The following is a 21,176-nucleotide window of genomic DNA, read 5'->3' as shown; positions in this document are numbered from 1 at the left end:
TGAGTGAGAGAGTGAGTGAGTGAGAGAGAGAGAGTGTGTGTGTGTGAGAGAGAGAGAGAGACAGAGAGAGAGTGAGAGAGAGAGAGATGGGGAGAGAAATATGGAGAGAGGGAGGCAGGCAGATACATGATATTTATTTATTTATTTTGTTTTGTTTTATTTATTAGACATAGAGTCCGCCCTTCTTGTGGACTCAGGAAGGCTTACTTACAGGATAAAATATAAACAAAAGATAAAAATTGTACAATACAGTGAAAACATATAAAAATAGAAATAAAAACCCAATGTAAAACAATCAATCATCCCTCGTTCACACTACTGTCCAGAGCCGTATCGCTCCTGGCTCCAGGCCTGCCGGCATAGATGTGTTTTTAATGCCTTTCGGAAGGCGAGGAGAATGAGATATAAATGATGGATGGATGGAGAGTGGGAGATAGATGTAGGTAGGTAGGTAAGACAGACAGGTAGGTAGGTAGATACATTGATGGATAGATAGATTGATTGATTGATTGATTGATTTTTTGGGAAAAGTTTAAAGTTTGGGGGAAAGTTTAAAGTTTCTGGATGAAGTTTAAAGTTTTGGGAAGAAAGTTTGGGGAGAAAGCTTAAAGTTTGTGGACAAAGTTTAAAGTGTGGGCAAAGTTTAAAGTTTGTGGGCAAAGTGTAAAGTTTGGGGAGAAAGTTTAAAGTTTGTGGACAAAGTTGAAAGTTTGGGAAGAAAGTTTCAAATTTTGGGAAGAAAGTTGCAGGTTTGTGGACAAAGTTTCAAGTTTGTGGGTGAAGTTCAAAGTTTGGGAAGAAAGTTTAAAGCCTGGGGAGCAAGTTTCAAGTTTTGGGGGAAAGTTTCAAGTGTTGGGAATAAAGTTGAAAGTTTGGGGAGAAAGTTGAAAGTTTGGAGAGAAAGTTGAAAGTTTGGGGAGAAAGTTTAACAATTCGAGTCCGTCCGTGTGTGGGCTGTGTGTGTGTGTGTGTTTCCTTCTCCTCCCCTTCCCCATCGCGGGCGACCCCCCCCCCTCCCTCCAAAGCAGACCCGCCGGAGGGAGGGAAGAGAGTTGTGTGAGTGTGTGCGTGCGGGCGTGTGCAATCGCGGCGGGGCGACGGTTCCCCGTCGCGGGGGCTCGCAGTGCGGGGGCTGCCCCGCGTCCCGGCCGCCCTTCCCCGCGCCCCCTGCCGGCCCGGCCCGTCCTCCGCTGGCGGCGCTCCCAGATTCCTGCCCGCGGCCGGAGATTGGCTGCGCCGGGCGGGCCGGAGGGAGCGAGGAGCCGCCGCCGTTGCCGCCGCTTGGGCTGCGGGGCGGCGCGGGCTGCCACGATGCCCCCGGCGGGCGCGGCCGTGCTGGCGGGGCTGCTGGTGCTGGCGGTGCTGGCGGCGGGGGCGCGGGGCTGGCCGGGCCGGGGCGCGTCGTCGTCGGGCCCCTCGGAGCGGGCGGCGCTGGCCCGGGAGCGCTTCAAGGTGGTCTTCGCGCCGCTCATCTGCGAGCGGACGTGCCAGAAGGGCCGCTGCCGGGACAGCTGCAAGCCGGGCAGCAACATGACGCTCATCGGGGAGAACGGCCACGCCATGGACACCCTCACCGGCTCCGGCTTCCGCGTGGGTGAGCCAGTCGGGGGACCCGGGCCCGACGGACGGCCGTGGGCGGGGAGGGGGGAGGCTCCGGCCGGCCGCGGGGTGGAGTTTGGTGACCGTCGGTTGCCTTGGGGAGGGAGGACTACAACGCCCATCGGTTGCCTTGGAGGGGGGAGGGAGGACTGCAATGCCCACCATTTGCCTCGAAGGGAGGGGTGAGGACTACAAGCCCATTGTTTGACTTGGGGAGGGAGGACTACAGTGCCCATCATTTGCTTTGGGGGGAGTGAGGGCCACAATGCCCACTGTTTGCCTTGGGGACGAGTGAGGACTACAACGCCCATCGTTTTCTTTGAGGGGGAGTGAGGACTATAAAGCCCGTCGTTTGCCTTGAAGGGGGGGAGTGAGGACTACAGCGCCCATTGTTTCCCTTGGGGGGAGTGAGGACTGCAATGCCCATAGTTTGCCTTGGGGGAGCGAGGACTACAGCGCCCATTATTTGCCTTGGGGAGATTGAGGACTACAATGCCCATCTTTTAGATTGTTGATGGTGGAAGTGAGGACTACAGCTCCCATCTGCCTCCCCCCACCCTGGCTCCTCACAACCCCTTTGTTGCTGCCCGATGCTTTCCCCTTGACAAGTCTTCTCAGATGGCACGGACTACACGGCCCATCACTCTCAAGCTTGGCTTTTATTGATGGGACATGTGGTACTGTTCGGTACTTTCCATGTGGGAAGTTGCTTAGATAGCATGGACTACACCACCTAACACTCCCAGCCATGGCTACACCACCCTTTAGCCTCAAGTTTGGCGCTCTGCGATCCTTTTGGTGACGTGTCGGTATTGCCCAGAGCTTTTTTACATTGGCACAGACTCCATTACCCATCATCCACCGCCCCAGCCCAGCTCCTTGCAGCTCCCTTGTAAAAGGGACTTGTTCTATTGTCCAATGGTTTTCACTTGGGAAGTCTCTTAAATGGCACAGACTACACCACCCATCCTCCCCAGGCTTGGTTACCCATCACCCATCAGCCCCAGGTTTGCCTGCCTTGCAAGCTCTTATTGATGGGATGTGTTGTACCGCCTGATGCTTTCCACTTTGCAAAGTTCCTTAGACAGCATGGACTACACTACCCATCAGCCTCTCCAGGCCAGTTCCCTGCAACCCCTTTGTTGATGCAACGAAGTCCCTCCATTGGTACTACACTACCCATCAAGCCCCAGCTTGGCTCTTTGCAACCAGTCATCAGGAGGGGTCCCCCTACCCATCGCTTTCTACCTTGGCAGGTCCTTTAAATGGTATGGACTACGCTGCTCATCGTCCCCTTCCGATCTCCTCCCTAGCTGGGTATCTTCCAGATGGACAAAACGCCAACTGCTATCAGCCTCTCCAGCTCTTTGGGTAACAATTCCCATCATGCACTCCTCCTGACCCATCGCTCTGTGCCAATGCCCCGTTTGGGGCATCCCTCACCCCCCCTTATCCTAAACATGGGAATTGTAGTCCCATGGTTGGAAAAAGTTATTCTCCTGGGCATTTTGGATTGTGGGAAAGAGCCAACAAGCCAAAAAACAAACTCACTTAGAGAAATTAACTTAGGTTTGTTTACATTGCCTCGGGTTTAATGGAAATAGAATAATTTTGGGTTCATTTCCTGAGAAAACAGCGAATGAGATCGCCCGGAAGGAACTGAGTTGGTACGGCAGGCGGAACTGGTGCACTTTTAACCTGGGTTAATTCTTGGCTTGTTTCGCTTGTGGCTTAGCATCCTTCTAAGTGGGAATTGGAAGAAATATTAAAGAGATCAGTCCAGGGATAGGCCAAGTTGGCTCTTCTACGGCATGTGGACTTCAACTCCCAGAATCCCTGAGCTAGCATGATTGGCTCAGGAATTCTGGGAGTTGAAGTCCACAAGCCATAGAAGAGCCAACTTCGCCTACCCCTGGGCTAGTCCAACCCGCTTCCCAGGCCAGGAGCTTATTACACTGCCTGTGAGTTCGCTATAAACCTGGGTTCCTCAACATTGAAGATGCGTGGACTTCAATTCCCAGAATTCCCCAGCCAGCTTTGATTCACGATTGAAGGCCAAGTGTTGCTGGCTGGGGAATTCTGGGAGTTGAAGTCCACGCATCTTCAAGCTGCAAAAACACGACTGTAGAACATCCTCTTTATAAGGCCTATGAATTGTGCCTGGTTTGCAATTGGGCTCATTGCAAACCTTATAAAACCCGACATCTTTCAGCAACCGGGTTTTAACGGGTTGTGGGAACATGGCTCCCTTCGCCACCAAACCTCCTTTGCGCTCCTTGTTTTTATCTCTGACCTTGTCAAACTCAGTAGCTTTGTTTGGGGTGGGGGGTGCTGGGGGCGAACCCCGCTGTTGGTGGCTAAACAAACGGGGTCTCGGGGCAACGTGGGAACCCGTGCTTGACTTGTGGGTGCCGAATCTGTGGCTGGCCTTGTCATTTGCAACGCAAGCTTGGTTTTGCACGGGGGATTGGCTAGCGTGGAGTTTTGCCTTCCTTTATATTTGGGTGGCAGGATGATGGAGTGCAGCCGGGGACACTTATGCACATTGTTTTCGATTCCTCTGCGCACGCGCACCCTGGTTCCATGTTTTCTCTCTCCCCCCGCCTCTCTCTCTCTCTCTCTCTTTCTTTCTCTCTGCCTCGCTCTTTCTTTCTTACTCTCTCTCCCTCGTTTCTCTGTGTGTGTCTCTCTTCTCTCTCTTTTCTTTTTCTTTCTATGTGTCTCTTTCTCCTGTCTCTCTCTTTCTCTGTTTCTTTCACTTTGTCTGTCTGTCTCTCTTTCTGTCTCTATCTCTTCCCCTTTCTCTTTATTTTTCTACCTCTTTCTTTTTCTTTCTCTATATTTCTTTCTATGTCTCTCTCTTCTGTCTCCTCTCTTTCTTTCTTTCTTTCTTTCTTTCTCTCTTTCATTCTTAGTCTTTCTCTTCTGTCTCTCTCTTTTTCTACCTCTTTCTTTCTCTTTCTCACTCTGTCTCTTTCTCTCTTTCTCTCTGTTTCTTTCTCTCCTCTCTCCCTCATTCTCTCTCTGTCTCTCTTTCTTTCACTTTATCTGTCTCTCTCTCTCTGTTTCTCTCTGTTTCTTTCACTTTGTCTGTCTCTCTTTCTGTCTCTATCTCTCCCCCTTTCTCTTTATTTTTCTACCTCTTTCTTTTCCTTTCTCCCTCTCTCTTTCTTTCTCTGTCTCTCTCTTCTGTCTCCCCTCTTTCTTTCTTTCTTTCTCTAATTTTCTTTCTCTTTTTCTCACTTTTTCTGTCTCTGCCTCTCTCTCTCTCTCTCTCTTTCCACCTTCTCTGTCTATTCTCTTCTTTTTCCCTGGTGGAAAAGTTGACTTCCCATCTCAGCCCCATCTCTGGGGCCCCTCACGCAGCCAAGCCACTCAGAACTGCTGGCCAAGCAAACGCACACACAATCGGAGACCAACACTCTCTCTCTCACACACACACCTTCCCACCCAGCCTGTTTGTGCAAGAGCCAGCATGATTCAGAAGGGGCTTCGTTTTTCGGTCACAGAGCCAAGTTCAAACTAGATCAAGCCAGTTGCAGCAAATTAAGTTGTGGTTTTTAAAAAAAATAAAAAAAAAAATATTCACTTGCACACCCTTTTTTGCACACCAGGCTGTTCTCACATGCTCAACAGTGGATCTAGCAATGTCTCCAATTGGTTAGGCTTAAACTGTGGTGAGTTTCTTGCTTAGGTTTACGGTTCAGACGTATTGTGCAAATGTAGAACACGGATGAATAGTGGGTTAAAATTCCCGGTTTGTTTTGGTACCCGCCAGTTAAAATAATGCTTATTTGGAAAAGCTAATTTTTCTGGCTGACAGCCCTTGGACCATCTTGGCTTATTGCAGAGTGTTCTGATTAAATGATGATTTAGAACACTTGGTTTGTAAACTTGGCACTGTTTCAGATGGGGGGGGAGGAACTTCCCCTCCCGGAATTCCCCCACAGCATGCTGGGAGTTGAAGTTTAGACAACTTAAAGTCACTAAGCGATTTCAAATAATAGAAGAATAAAATACAGAAATATAAAGCGCAACGTAAAAGCATTGTTGTGAGCCGCCCCGAGTCTTTGGAGAGGGGCGGCATACAAATCTAATAAATAATAATAATAATATTTCTGAATTTTAGTACAACACAGCAAATGAGAGCACTATGCTGGATTTCGTATTTCATCACCAGTCGGGGCGCTTCCCAAGCACCTAGGACTGCGTGATGTAGCGGCGAATTATGTTTGCCGATCCCAGTAAAGCGGCCTTTTGCAATTGACAGATGGGGGTTTTGTCAATTCCGACGGTTTTCAAATGTCCGCTGAGATCCTTTGGCACTGCGCCCAGCGTGCCAAGTACCACTGGGACCACTTTCACGGGCTTATGCCTGAGTCATTGCAGCTCGATTTTTAGATCTTCGTACTTCACTAATTTCTCTAGCTGCTTCTCCTCAATTCTGCTGTCTCCTGGGATTGCGATGTCGATGATCCATACTTTCTTTTTCTCCACGATCACAATGTCTGGTGTGTTATGCTTCAGAATTCGGTCAGTCTGAAGTCGGAAGTCCCACAGTAGTTTTGCTTGCTCATTTTCGACCTCTTTTTTGGGCTTATGATCCCACCAGTTCTTTGCCACTGGTAAATGGTAGTTCCGGCACAAGTTCCAGTGGATCATCTGTGCCACAGCATCATGTCTATGCTTGTAGTCAGTCTGTGCGATCTTTTTGCAGCAGCTGAGTATGAGATCGATTGTTTCATCTGTTTCTTTACAGAGTTATTAATTATTATTATATTATTATTATTATTATTATTATTATTATTATTATTATTTAGATTTGTATGCCGCCCCTCTCCGTAGACACTCGGGGCGGCTTATAGCAATAATAAAAACAATGTATAACAAATCTAAGGGCAATGGGCCAGTAAACACTCAGCTCCATTTAGCTGCCCAGACTTCACCCCTGCAGAAGATTATAAAGTCACTAAAAGAGGAGAGGAAAATCAGTGACTCCGTGATGGTGGCAAGTGCGAGGACTAATTGTGAGTAACTTTTGCTCAGTGCCGTTCGACCTCTGAACAGTCACTAAATGAATGGCTATAAGTCAAGATTTTATTTATTTATTTATTTATTTATTTATTAGATTTGTATGCCGCCCCTCTCCGTAGACTCGGGGCGGCTCACAACACAATAAAAACAGTTCCTGACAAATCTAATAATTTACAATTTAACATTTAAAAAATTTAAAATAGTTTAAAAAACCCCATTTTTAAGCAGACATACCTACAAACATACCATACATAAATTGTATAGGCCCGGGGGAGATATCTCACTTCCCCCATGCCTGACGACAAAGGTGGGTTTTAAGGAGTTTGCGAAAGGCAAGGAGGGTAGGGGCAGTTCTAATCTCTGGGGGGAGCTGGTTCCAGAGAGTCGGGGCCCCCACAGAGAAGGCTCTTCCCCTGGGGCCCGCCAAGCGACATTGTTTAGTTGACGGGACCCGGAGAAGGCCAACTCTGTGGGACCTAATCGGTCGCTGGGATTCGTTCGGCAGAAGGCGGTCTCGGAGATATTCTGGTCCGATGCCATGAAGGGCTTTATAGGTCATAACCAACACTTTGAATTGTGACCGGAAACTGATCGGCAACCAATGCAGACTGCGGAGTGTTGGTGTAACATGGGCATATTTAGTGAAGCCCATAATTGCTCTCACAGCTGCATTCTGCACGATCTGAAGTTTCCGAACACTTTTCAAAGGTAGCCCCATGTAGAGAGCGTTACAGTAGTCGATGCGTTGGACAAAGGATGAAAAGGTGTTGGGCTGCCGTCGACCAAACAGAAAGCCGGCTGACGGTCGTGATTGAAGGCCCAGGCTTAGAAAATGGAGGGTTGCGAGTTCTAATCCTCTGACCGGTATCAAACCGACTGGGCGATGCTAAGCTGACGCAGTCCCAGCCCTAGGGAAGGAGCCAGGGCAAACCGCTTCCGAAAAACGTGGCCAAGAGCTCGGTTGGGACGTGGCCAGGCCGCCCGCTGGCACTCAACCCCAACTCCAAGGGACCCAAACAGTCTCAACGTGGTTCGAAGCCGCTGCTTGTTTCTCTCCTTTTCCAAAGTGTCTGTTGTTGTCTTAGCTATTTCAGGGAAAGCAGTGGAAAATGTGACGGCAGCCCACACTCGGCCTTCCGGCCTGGCGGAGCGCAAATCCTTTCCAGACGGCACAAGTTGACACCTGCAGTCGCGCCTCTGTCTTGGAGAGAGGCAGGGGTTGTGCGTCCAGTTTGTGATTCATGCCTTGGTTGACGGTGAAACACACACAAAATACATGCCAGGGTCTGAACCCCTTCGCAACGGCCCTTGTGGTCTTCGTGGGCCGATGGATAGGCTAGGATAGCATAGTTATTATGGAATGGAACAGAATTGAACAGAACAGAATAGATATAAAAATAAAATAGAATAGAATAGATATAAAAATGAAATAGAATAGAATAGAGAATAGAATAGATATAAAATAAAATGGAAATGAATAGACTAGAATAAATAGAGGACAGAATAGAATAGATATAAAAATGAAATAGAAACAAATAGAATAGAATAAATGGGGAATGGAATAGAATAGATATAAAAATGAAATAGAAATGAATAGAATAGAATAAATGGGGAATGGAATAGAATAGATATAAAATAAAATGGAAATGAATAGAATAGAATAAATAGAGAATAGAATAGAATAGATATAAAAATGAAATAGAAACGAATAGAATAGAATAAATAGAGAATGGAATAGAATAGATATAAAAATAAAATAGAAAATAATATAAATGAATAGAATAGAATAGATATAAAGATGAAATAGAAATGAATAGAATAGAGAATAGAATAGATATAAAATAAAATAGAAATGAATAGAATAGAATAAATAGAGAATAGAATAGAATAAATATAAAAATGAAAGAGAAATGAATAGAATAGAATAGAATAGTTGGGACCTTGGAGGTCTTCTAGTCCAACCCCCTGCTTGGGCAGGAAACCTTACACCACTTCAGACAAATGGTTACCCAACATCTTCTTAAAAACTCCCAGTATTGGAGCATCCACAACTTCTGGAGGCAAGCGGTTCCACTGATTAATTGTCCTCACTGTCAGGAATTTTCTCCTTAGTTCTAAGTTGCTTCTCTCCTTGTTTAGTTTCCACCCATTGCTTCTTGTTCTACCCTCAGGTTCTTTGGAGAATAGCTTGACTCCCTCTCCTTTGTGGCAACCCCTGAGATATTGGACCACTGCTATCCTGTCTCCCCTGCTCCTCCTTTTCATTAAACTAGCTGTGCCCGGTTCCTGCAACTGTTCTTCCTATGTTTTAGCCTCCAGGCCCCTAATCCTCTTGGTTGCTCTTCTCCGCACTTTTTCTACGGTCTCCACATCCTTTTTTTCACAGCGTGGCGACCCAAACGGGGTGGGAGTATTCTCGATATTCCCAATATCCGATTTTCAAGCAAGGGATGGTAACTAATCCAGAAGAGAAAGAACCGAAAAACAGGAGGCATCAAAGTTGGGTTGACGAGTGAGAAGGCCAAAGGAAGGACATTGGTCCGGCCCATGCAAAATTAACAGGGGTGTCTTCTTCTCTTTCGTCCGTCCCCCCCCCCACCTTCCCCGCTGCAGTGGTCTGCCCTTTGCCTTGCATGAACGGGGGTCAGTGCACATCTGGCAACCACTGTCTGTGCCCTCCGGAATTCACCGGCCGCTTCTGCCAGGTCCCCGTGAACCGCCAGGGGCAGCAGGCCCGGCCTTCCAACGACGGGGCGGCTCCCCCCATGGAGACGGGTTCCAGCAAACATGCCATCTATGCCGTCCAGGTCATGTCGGACCATCACAGCGACAGCCCCTCGGGGCCGAGTTCGAAAAGCACCGTCAGCCACTCCACCTTTATGGTGCCCCTGCCGCATCATTCCTCCGAAGGTAACGGGGGCTGCGCTCGCACGGGGGGGGGGGGGGGGTCCTGTTTATTCATTCATTCATTCATTTATTTATTTATTTATTTATTTATTTATTTATTTATTTATTTATTTATTTATTTATTTATTTACTCAATTTTTATGCCGCCCTTCTCCCTAGACTCAGGGCGGCTTACAACATGTTAGCAATAGCACTTTTTTAACAGAGCTAGGCTATTGCCCCCACAATCCGGGTCCTCGTTTTACCCACCTCGGAACGATGGAAGGCTGAGTCAACCTTGAGCCGGTGATGAGATTTGAACTGCTGACCTATAGATCTACAGTCAGCTTCAGTGGCCTGCAGTACAGCACTCTACCTGCTGCGCCATCCCGGCTTATTTGTTTGCAGTGGTGGGGGGGATTAGGGTATAACAATAAGTCATGATGGTGAAGTTATAGCCTCTTTGTGAGTGTGCCCACCATTGCCAGCTGGTCTTTGTGGGCGCCAGAGCTCCGGAAAACGGCCTAAAAACAGCCAAAAACCAGTTTTGGGGGTGTTTTTCAGGCTGCTTTTGGGTCGTTTTTTGCCCTAAAACGACCCGAAAACCAACTTGAAAATGCGGCCCAAAATTGGTTAAAAATTACCCAAAAAACAGGCATGCGTGCACCAGCCAGCTGGTGTTTTGGGTTCTGGAGACCTCACCTACAAAATGATATTGATCAAATTGAAGGGGTCCAAAGACGGGTTGCAAAAATGGTGGAAGGTCTTAAGCATAAAACTTATCAGGAAAGACTTCGTGAACTCAACCTGTATAGTCTGGAGCAGTGTTTCCCAACCTTGGCAACTTGAAGATATCTGGACTTCAACTCCCAGAATTAACCAGCCAGCATTTGCTGGCTGGGGAATTCTGGGAGTTGAAGTCCAAATATCTTTAAGTTGCCAAGGTTGGGAAACACTGTTCTGGAGGACAGAAGGGAAAGGAGGGACATGATAGAAACATTTAAATATGTCAAAGGGTTCAATAAGGTTCAGGAGGGAAGTGTTTTTAATAGGAAAGTGAACCCAAGAACAAGGGGCCACAATCTGAGGTTAGTTTTTCAGAGGCTCGGGTTCTTAAATAGAAAATGGTTCTTGAGAAGAGGCAAAAAAATCTTTAAACACCTGGTTCTTATCTAGAAAAGTTCATAAGTAGAGGCGTTCTTAGGTAGAGGAATACTGTACTTTTTAAAAATTTTAATTTTAAATTGATCCGTACATCGGTTGCTCCATTGACGCGCCAAATGGCAGCGTAGCAACCCTCCTGTTTCTAAAGTCCGAGTTTATTTTCCTGCTCCCAGATCAGCTGCACCAACCGTTGGTCAACGTCCGAGTCCATCACCCTCCGAATGCCTCCGTGAAGGTCCACCGGATCGACAGCCTCAGCGTGGAGGGGAATGGCCCCGGAGGGGCTCACCATCTTATCAAGCACGTGGCTTCGAAACAGGCCTACGTTCGCCCCCCGGCCCAGAAACCCCTGGGACGATGTTTCCAAGAAACGGTGCCCAAGCAGTCGGTGAGTGGAACGGGATTGGAAAAAATTGAGCCTCCATGCTCAAAAGCAGTGTATCTGATCCAGTCAACCTCAAGGTCAAATTAGTAAAAGAGGAAGCCTCTAGCACAGTGTTGGGTTTCTTTTTCAGTCTTGACAATTGAAGATGGGTGGACTTCAGCACTTAAAGGATGCTGGCTGGGGGATTCTGGGATTTGAAGTCTACCCATCTTAAAGGATGCTGGCTGAGGGATTCTGGGACTTGAAGTCTACCCATCTTAAAGGATGCTGGCTGGGGGATTCTGGGAGTGGAAGTCCACCCCTCTTAAAGGATGCTGGCTGAGGGATTCTGGGAGTGGAAGTCCACCCCTCTTAAAGGATGTTGGCTGGGGGATTCTGGGAGTGGAAGTTCTCCCATCTTAAAGGATGGTGGCTGGGGGATTCTGGGAGTGGAAGTCCTCCCATCTTAAAGGATGTTGGCTGGGGGATTCTGGGAGTGGAAGTCCTCCCATCTTAAAGGATGTTGGCTGGGGGATTCTGGGAGTGGAAGTCCTCCCATCTTAAAGGATGCTGGCTGGGGGATTCTGGGAGTGGAAGTCCACCCATCTTAAAGGATGCTGGCTGGGGGATTCTGGGAGTGGAAGTCCTCCCATCTTAAAGGATGGTGGCTGGGGGATTCTGGGAGTGGAAGTCCTCCCATCTTAAAGGATGCTGGCTGGGGGATTCTGGGAGTGGAAGTTCTCCCATCTTAAAGGATGGTGGCTGGGGGATTCTGGGAGTGGAAGTCCTCCCATCTTAAAGGATGTTGGCTGGGGGATTCTGGGAGTGGAAGTCCTCCCATCTTAAAGGATGTTGGCTGGGGGATTCTGGGAGTGGAAGTCCTCCCATCTTAAAGGATGCTGGCTGGGGGATTCTGGGAGTGGAAGTCCACCCATCTTAAAGGATGCTGGCTGGGGGATTCTGGGAGTGGAAGTCCTCCCATCTTAAAGGATGCTGGCTGGGGGATTCTGGGAGTGGAAGTCCTCCCATCTTAAAGGATGTTGGCTGGGGGATTCTGGGAGTGGAGGTCCTCCCATCTTAAAGGATGCTGGCGGGGGGAATCTGGGAGTGGAAGTCCTCCCATCTTAAAGGATGTTGGCTGGGGGATTCTGGGAGTGGAAGTCCACCCCTCTTAAAGGATGCTGGGTGGAGGATTCTGGGAGTGGAAGTCCACCCCTCTTAAAGGATGAAAGGATGCTGGCTGAGGGATTCTGGGAGTGGAAGTCCTCCCATCTTAAAGGATGCTGGCTGAGGGATTCTGGGAGTGGAAGTCCTCCCATCTTAAAGGATGTTGGCTGGGGGATTCTGGGAGTGGAAGTCCTCCCATCTTAAAGCATGGTGGCTGGGGGATTCTGGGAGTGGAAGTCCTCCCATCTTAAAGCATGGTGGCTGGGGGATTCTGGGAGTGGAAGTCCTCCCATCTTAAAGGATGTTGGCTGGGGGATTCTGGGAGTGGAAGTCCTCCCATCTTAAAGGATGTTGGCTGGGGGATTCTGGGAGTGGAAGTCCTCCCATCTTAAAGGATGCTGGCTGGGGGATTCTGGGAGTGGAAGTCCACCCCTCTTAAAGGATGCTGGGTGGAGGATTCTGGGAGTGGAAGTCCACCCCTCTTAAAGGATGAAAGGATGCTGGCTGAGGGATTCTGGGAGTGGAAGTCCTCAAATCTTAAAGCATGGTGGCTGGGGGATTCTGGGAGTGGAAGTCCTCCCATCTTAAAGCATGGTGGCTGGGGGATTCTGGGAGTGGAAGTCCTCCCATCTTAAAGGATGTTGGCTGGGGGATTCTGGGAGTGGAAGTCCTCCCATCTTAAAGGATGTTGGCTGGGGGATTCTGGGAGTGGAAGTCCACCCCTCTTAAAGGATGCTGGCTGGGGGATTCTGGGAGTGGAAGTCCTCCCATCTTAAAGGATGTTGGCTGGGGGATTCTGGGAGTGGAAGTCCTCCCATCTTAAAGGATGCTGGCTGGGGGATTCTGGGAGTGGAAGTCCACCCCTCTTAAAGGATGCTGGGTGGAGGATTCTGGGAGTGGAAGTCCACCCCTCTTAAAGGATGAAAGGATGCTGGCTGAGGGATTCTGGGAGTGGAAGTCCTCCCATCTTAAAGGATGTTGGCTGGGGGATTCTGGGAGTGGAAGTCCTCCCATCTTAAAGCATGGTGGCTGGGGGATTCTGGGAGTGGAAGTCCTCCCATCTTAAAGGATGTTGGCTGGGGGATTCTGGGAGTGGAAGTCCTCCCATCTTAAAGGATGTTGGCTGGGGGATTCTGGGAGTGGAAGTCCTCCCATCTTAAAGGATGCTGGCTGGGGGATTCTGGGAGTGGAAGTCCTCCCATCTTAAAGGATGTTGGCTGGGGGATTCTGGGAGTGGAAGTCCTCCCATCTTAAAGGATGCTGGCTGGGGGATTCTGGGAGTGGAAGTCCTCCCATCTTAAAGGATGTTGGCTGGGGGATTCTGGGAGTGGAAGTCCTCCCATCTTAAAGGATGCTGGCTGGGGGATTCTGGGAATGAAAGTCCACCCCTCTTAAAGGATGCTGGCTGGGGGATTCTGGGAATGAAAGTCCACCCCTCTTAAAGGATGCTGGCTGGGGGATTCTGGGAGTGGAAGTCCACCCATCTTAAAGGGTGCTGGCTGGGGAATTCTGGGAGCTGATCCACCCAGGCTGGCTGGGGGATTCTGGAATTTGTAGTCCACCTATCTTAAAGCACACTGGCTGGGGGATTCTGGGAGTTGGAGTCCATCCTTCTTAAAGTTGTCAAGTTTAAGGGGGAAAACACCATTTTGACTGGATCACAGGATTAGATTAGGTTCCGACTCAGTATTAAATTTTGTGTGCACAAAACAACACACTAATCTCAAATGTTTTGTGCTTCCCTCAAATACATGCACACACTTCAGGAACTAAACCATACATTGAGTTCAGTTGATGGCAAGATTTACATAACACTATAAAGGAAATGGCCTGGAACCTTCTAACAGACTAATCCTGTTTAGCGTAATCCTGCATGTTGGTGGGCCAGTGTAAAACAGAACCTCACTGAGAACTAGATGCTTAAAATGCAAGAGCTCATTTGCTTTCTATCACACACAGGCTAGAGAGAGAGAGAAAGGTTGGGGCAGGACTGAGGTGAGATGGGGAAGTTTAGAGCTTGGGCTTTCAGGAGAGAATTGGTGAATTTAGTCTTTTTAAAACATTTCTTCTCTCTTTCTCTTCCGCTGTGGATCTGTAGTGTGGGAGCAACCCGCTTCCAGGCCTCACGAAGCAAGAGGATTGCTGTGGCAGCATCGGCACCTCGTGGGGCCAGACCAAGTGCCACAAATGCCCCCATCTGCAATGTAAGCCTCCACCCCCCATCTCCTGGTGCTCTTTGGGGACCTCACACCACCCAGCGATCCCTAGCGCAGGTTGCCTGAATCCTGTGGGTGCACTCCTTGCCTGAAAAATGGAATCACTGAACTGAATTAAATTGATTCGAAGACCCATATTTTGGGGGGCGTAAGACACTCCAAAATTGGGGAGTTAGAAGGGAAACTACTAGATGAGGGATGGCGAACCTTTTCGGGACTGAGGGCCCAAACTGTGCATGCGTGTGTGCTGGGCAGCTGGTCTTTTAGGTTTCTAGTGCCCCAGCTTGTACAAAAACGGCCTGAAAAACAGCCTGAAAAAGGCCCTGGAAACAGCTGGAGAAAGGCCCAGAAAATTGCCTGGAAAAGGCCTGGAAAAGCAGCCTAAAAATGGGCCCAGAAAACCGCCTCAATAGGGCCTGGAAAACAGCATGGAAATGGCCTCAAACAGCCTAAAAAGGCCTGATAAACAGCCTGAAAGGTGCCCTGAAAATATCCAGAAAAAGGACCGGAAATCTCCTGAAAAGGGCCTGGAAAAACAGCCTGAAAAGTGTCCTGAAAAAGCCGGGAAATGACCCAGAACATCGCCTCAAAGGGGCCTGGAAAACAGTGTGACAATGGCCTCAAAACAGCCTAAAATGGCCTGATAAACAGCCTGAAAGGGGCCCTTAAAATAGCCAGAAAAAGGCCAGGAAATCCCTTGAAAAGGGCCTGGAAAAGCAGCCTGAAAATGGGCCCCGAAAATCACCTCAAAAGGGCCTGGAAAAACAGCCTGAAAATGGCCTCAAAACATCCTAAAATGGCCTGATAAACAGCCTGAAAGGGCCCCTGAAAATAGCCGGGAAAAGGCCCAGAAAATCACCTCAAAAGGGCCTGGAAAAACAGCCTGAAAATGGCCTCAAAACATCCTAAAATGGCCTGATAAACAGCCTGAAAGGGGCCCTGAAAATAGCCAGAAGAAAGCCCAGAAAATCTCCTGAAAAGGGCCTGGAAAAGAGCCGGGAAAAGACCCAGAAAATCGCCTGAAAAGGGCCTGAAAAACAGCCAGTAAACAGCCCAAAAATGGCCTGGAAGCGGCCTGAAAAACAGCTTGAAATTGGCCTGGGTTTTTTCAGGCCGTTTTCTGGTGCTCTGGTGCCCACGAAGGCCGGTCGGCCGGCGTGCCAGAAACCAAAAGAGCAGCTGGTAACAGCACATGTGCCCACAGAGAGGGTGCTGCGTGCCACTTTTGACCCACGTGCCGTAGGTTCGCCATCGGGGTCCTGGAGCAATGTGGAAGACTTTAAATCAGGGGGCCTCAAACTTGGCAACTTTCAGACTTGTGGACTTCAACTCCCAGAATTCTCCAGCCGGCATAGCTGGCTGGAGAATTCTGGGAGTTGAAGTCCACAAATCTGAAAGTTGCCAAGTTTGAAGACCTCTGCTTTCAATGCTCGCCGTGTTCTCTCTTTTCAGATCTGGGTGTGCAAAAGACGATGGGGAGCGATTGTCCCCAGGGCTACAAGCGACTCAACAGCACTCACTGCCAGGGTAAGCCTTCGCGAGCGCCGTGTGTATGTCCCACCGTGTGTCTGTGTGTTTGGCTTCCCAATTGTTCTGACCCCGAGTTCGAGTCCTGCGTTCAGCTCTCCCCTTCTACTGGGGCATGGCGCATTGAAATCACAAGGGCTACAGCGATGAATGGTTTATGTTGGGCCTTTTTTTTCCCCGTCCCACAGACATCAACGAGTGTGCCATGCAAGGCGTGTGCCAAGGAGGAGAGTGTCTCAACACCCAAGGGAGCTTCCGTTGCGCGTGTAAACCAGGACAGGTCTTGGGACCTTCGCGCACCCACTGTGTCCGTATGTATCTCGACAGGTTGGGAGGGGGAGACATGAATCTCTCTCTCTCTCTCTCTCCATCCATCCTTCCCTCTTCCTCACTCTCCCCATCCCACTCTCTCTCTCTCTTTTCTTCTCTTTTCCTCCCTCCCTCCTTCCTCCCCTCCTCTCATTCTTTCTCTCCATCCCTCCCTCTCTCCATTCTTCTTCCCCCTTTCTTTTCCTCCATCCCTCTCTTTCTCTCTCTCTCTCTCCATCCATCCTCCTCCTCTGCCTCTCTCTCCTCTTCCCCACCCTCTCACTCCATCCCTCCCTCTCTCCCTCTTTTCTTCTCTCTTTCTCTCTCTCTCCACCCCTCCCTCTCTCTCTGCCTCTCTCCCCTCCCCACCCCTCCTCTCATTCTTTCACTCTCTCTCCCTTCCCCCTCCCTCCCTCTCTCCCTCTCTCCCTCTCTCTCCATCCTCTTTTCCCCTTCTCTCTCTCTCTCTTTCCCTCTCTTTCTCTCTCTCTCCATCCATCCTCCCCTTTGCCTCTTTCTCCTCTTCTCCACCCTCTCTCTCTATCCCTTCTTCTCTCTCTCTCTCTTTCCTTTCTTTCTCTCTCCATCCATTCTCCCCTTTGCCTCTCTCTCCTCTTCTCCACCCTCTCTCTCCATCCCTTCTTCTCTCTCTCTCCCTCTTTTCTTCTCTTTCTCTCTCTCTCCACCCCTCCTCTCTCATTCTTTCACTCTCCCTCCCTTCCTTCCCCCTCCCTCCCTCTCTCCATCCTCTTTTCCCCTTCTCTCTCTCCCTCTCTTTCTCTCTCTTTCCATCCATCCTCCCCTTTGCCTCTTTCTCCTCTTCTCCACCCTCTCTCCATCCCTTCTTCTCTCTCTCCCTCTTTTCTTCTCTCTTTCTCTCTCTCTGCTTCTCTCCCCCTCCCCACCTCTCTTCTCTCATTTTTTCCCTCTCTCCTTCCTTCCCTCTCCTCCCACTCTCTCCCTCCCTCTCTCTCTCTCTCTCTGCATCCCTCCATCCCCCAAAATCACCTCTGTTGCTCTTCTCTGCACCCTTTCCAAAGTCTCAACATCTTTTTACAGTCTGGTGTCCAAAACTGGAGGCAATGTTCCAAGTGCCATCTTAACTAAGGCATTATTAAAGCATTATAAGGTGGCATTAAATACTTCACGCGATCTCCATTCTATCCTGAATTCACCCTGTAGGATGGTATTTTTGACGGCTACAACACCCGTCCGACTCATGTTTAAGTGATTGTCCACTCGGACTCCAAGATCCCTCTCACGGTTCTTGCTGTAGAGCTACGTTTCGCTTAATCTGTCCCTGTAACATTTGCTTTTTCTTGCCTAAGTGTTAAGACTTTCCATTCCTCTACACCGAAGTTCATTTTGTTAGATAGGGCCCTGGGTTCGAGTCCCTCAAAATCCATCTGTAACTTGAGCCTATTTTCTGGCATGTTGGCTATTCCTGCCGGCTTCACATCGTCGGAAAATTTAGATGAATTCTATACGCTGACGAAGCGGCAACAAACCGGCCAGGGATAATATTGTAGATTGCTACGCGAATTCTAACAAGATACAAACAGCCCGAAAATTGGGATAATAAGAGTAAAACTGGTAGCAAAAAAATAAAAGAACCCGTGGAGCAGACGTTGCCTGCGAAGGTTGTAAGAGCTCCAATACTGGAGACTTGCAAAGGGAGATTATTAATAATAATTTTAATAATAATAATAATAATTTATTAGATTTGTATGCCGCCCCTCTCCAAAGACTCGGGGCGGCTCAGAACAAACAATAAAAAACAATATTATACAGGCACAAATATTAAGAAAAAACTAAAATCCCTCCCATAATTAAAAACCAAACAGCACATACATACCGAACATAAATTATAATAAGCCTGGGGGAAAGGTGTCTCAAATCCCCCATGCCTGGCGGTATAAGTGGGTCTTAAGTAGTTTACGAAAGACAAGGAGGGTGGGGGAAGTTCTAATCTCCAGGGGGAGTTGATTCCATAGGTCCGGGGCCGCCACAGAGAAGGCTCTTCCCCTGGGGCCCACCAGACGACATTGTTTAGTCGACGGGACCTGGAGAAGGCCAACTCTGTGGGACCTTATCAGCCATGGGATTCGTGCGGTAGCAGGCGGTTATTATTATTATTATTATTATTATTATTATTATTATTATTTAGATTTGTATGCCGCCTCTCTCCGAAGACTTGGAGATTGGACGGCCATTTGTCCAAAATGGTGTAGGGACTCCCACTTGAATGGGGGGGTTGGACTAGATGACCTACACTACAGGGTCCCTTCCGACTCTAGTAACCTGTAACCTTCAGATTTGGAGGCCTTGGTTTAACCCAGGCGCCGCACACTCACAACGGCACAACCCCTGTTGCAATTGCGTGGCTGGGCTTTGGGGAACTTGAACTTCGCCCCGCTCTGATCTCTGTCCCTCTTTTTTGGGGGGGGGGACGTCAGCCGAGAAAGCCGGGGAGAGAAGTTTGTGCTTTCGTCTGGTGAGTCCCGAGCAGCAGTGCCAACATCCGTTGTCCACCAAGCTGACCCAACAGATGTGCTGCTGCAGCGTGGGCAAAGCCTGGGGCGTCCATTGCGAGCGATGTCCGGCCGACGGAACGGGTGAGTCGAAACGAGGGCAGGAACGAACTTCCTCGAACTCGTCCCCTCGGATCTTGCTTCTTCTGTGTCCTTCTTTGGGGATCTCTTTCCGGCTCTGTCCTCGCTCGGTATTGTCTTTTGAATACGTCGGGATATTTATATTTATTTATTTATTTATTAGATTTGTATGCCGCCCCTCTCCAAAGACTCTGGGCGGCTAACAACAGCAAAAAAGACAATATGAACAAATCTAATATTAAAAGTAATGTAAAAAACCCCAATTTATGAAACCAATCATACACACAGACATACCATGCATAAATTTTATAAGCCTAGGGGGAAGGGAATATCTCAGTTCCCCCATGCCTGGCGACAGAGGTGGGTTTTAAGGAGCTTACGAAAGGCAAGGAGGGTGGGGGCAACTCTGATATCTGGGGGGAGTTGGTTCCAGAGGGTCGGGGCCACCACAGAGAAGGCTCTTCCCCTGGGTCCCGCCAGACGACATTGTTTAGTCGACGGGACCCGGAGAAGGCCAACTCTGTGGGACCTAACTGGTCGCTGGGATTCGTGCAGCAGAAAACGGTCCCAGAGATTGTCTGGTCCGATATTTCTCTCGCTTGGGATGGGCTACAGGTCGTCCTCGATTTAACAACAGTTCGTTTAGGGATTGTTTCAAAGTTTACAACGGCACTGGAAAAAAATGACTGAAGGGCTGGTTTTCATGCATACAACCTTGGTAAGCCTCATTGTGGTTACGTAAAAGAAAATTCAGACAGCAGGCAACTGACTCGTACTTGCGACTGTTGTGTCCCGAGGTTGTGACATCACTTTTTGCAACTTTCCGAGGTGGGTAAATAAAATGAGGAGTCAGGTTGTTGGGGGCAAGAGGCTGGTTCTGTAAACTGTTTAGAGAGGGATGTAAAAGCACCATGAAGTGGTATATAAGTTTGAAGTGGTATTGCTCTTTATTTGTTTATGTTTCATTTGTTTATTTATTAAACTTATATGCCGGCCAAATCCCGCGAGACCCTTCAAGCGGTCACTGAAAGAACTGTTGTAAGTCGAGGACTACCTGCTATTGTACCCACAGTCAGGAAATTCCTTCTTGTTTCTAGCTTGGTTTTCTCTTTAATTTAGTTTTTCATCCGTGGCTGAAATTGTATTGTTTGCCTGCTTGCTTGATTCCTTCCTTCCTTCCTTCCCTCCCCTCTTCTCTTTTCTATCTCTCCTTTCTTCCTTCCTTCCCTTCCTCCCTTCCCTTCCTCCCTCAGTTCTCTTTTCCTTCCTTCCCTCCCTCCCTCCCCTCTTCTCTTTTCTATCTCCTTCCTTCCCTCCCTTCCCTTCCTGTCTCAGTTCTCTTTTCCTTCCTTCCTTCCTTCCTTCCTTCCTTTCTCCCTCCCTCCCTTACCTCCCTCCCCTCTTCTCCTTTCTATCTTTCCTACCTTCCTCCTTTCCCTTCCTCTCTTTCTTGCTTCCTTCCTTCCTTCTTGTTAGAACTCAGAATTGCAAGCAAACTCTGCCCACAGTCAGCAGTTCAGTCCTGGATGGCTCAAGGTTGACTCAGCCTTCCGTCCATCCGAGTCTGGCAAAATGGGGACCCAGATTTTGGGGGGCAAGAGGCTGACTCTGTAAACCACTTAGAGAGTGCTGTCAAAGCATCGTGAAGCAATAGATAAATCTAAGGGCTATGGTTATATCCCCATTTTGCCGTATTGTATTTATTATTGTATTGTATTGTATTTATTAGATTTGTATGCCGCCTCTCTTGTCAAAACATATCTCCTCTGTTGCCCTTCCCCAATGCATCCCCCAATTTTTCTTTCCATCCTCTGGTTCTCAGTCCCCCCATGCCAACGCAGGCGTGAAGGTTATCTTACTGCCTTGTTTTTCTCTCTCCCGATTGGATAGCGGCCTTCCGAGAGATCTGCCCCGCCGGGAGAGGCTACCACATGCAGACCTTGCATCAAACTCTGACCATCCAGGGAGAGAGCGAGTTCCTCCTCCAGATCCATCCAGACGCGACTAGCGATTTGCCGCAACCGCGGCCGGAGCCACCCACCCCTCCCGCCGTGGACAGCGACTCTCAGGAAACGGAAGGTTGGTTCGCTCCCTCGAGCGGGAAGGGAATGGAGCGGTCCGGGCATCATTGGAAGCGGCGGCGGGGCTTCAAAAATGTTAGCAAGGGGCGTGACCAGGGTGGGCGTGGCCTAATTGACCTCATGCACCATGGGACGGGGGCGTTTTTGCCCTCCCCAGGGTCCAGAGGCTTCAATCGAGCATCCCGGAGGACAAAAATGGCCTCTTCAGGCTCCGAAG

The 21,176-nt window shown here is 48.9% G+C and overlaps 1 protein-coding gene across 1 annotated transcript in view; it reads left to right on the top strand.

Moving 5' to 3' along the window:
• Window positions 1-1,376: 1,376 nt before the first annotated feature.
• LTBP3 (latent transforming growth factor beta binding protein 3) overlaps window positions 1,377-21,176 on the top strand; it is a 44,044-nt gene continuing 24,244 nt past the window's right edge. Inside the window, exons 1-8 of the mRNA XM_070766205.1 lie at window positions 1,377-1,594; window positions 9,247-9,543; window positions 10,857-11,071; window positions 14,313-14,418; window positions 15,883-15,957; window positions 16,146-16,268; window positions 18,723-18,881; window positions 20,769-20,957. Of these exons, the coding sequence (XP_070622306.1) occupies window positions 1,531-1,594; window positions 9,247-9,543; window positions 10,857-11,071; window positions 14,313-14,418; window positions 15,883-15,957; window positions 16,146-16,268; window positions 18,723-18,881; window positions 20,769-20,957 (1,228 nt within the window). The 5' untranslated portion in view covers window positions 1,377-1,530. The remainder of the gene's footprint in view (window positions 1,595-9,246; window positions 9,544-10,856; window positions 11,072-14,312; window positions 14,419-15,882; window positions 15,958-16,145; window positions 16,269-18,722; window positions 18,882-20,768; window positions 20,958-21,176) is intronic.

Source organism: Erythrolamprus reginae, chromosome 13 (genome assembly GCF_031021105.1).
Source record: "Erythrolamprus reginae isolate rEryReg1 chromosome 13, rEryReg1.hap1, whole genome shotgun sequence".
Taxonomy (NCBI): Eukaryota; Metazoa; Chordata; class Lepidosauria; order Squamata; family Dipsadidae; genus Erythrolamprus; species Erythrolamprus reginae.
This window is presented reverse-complemented; position numbering and strand designations above follow the sequence as displayed.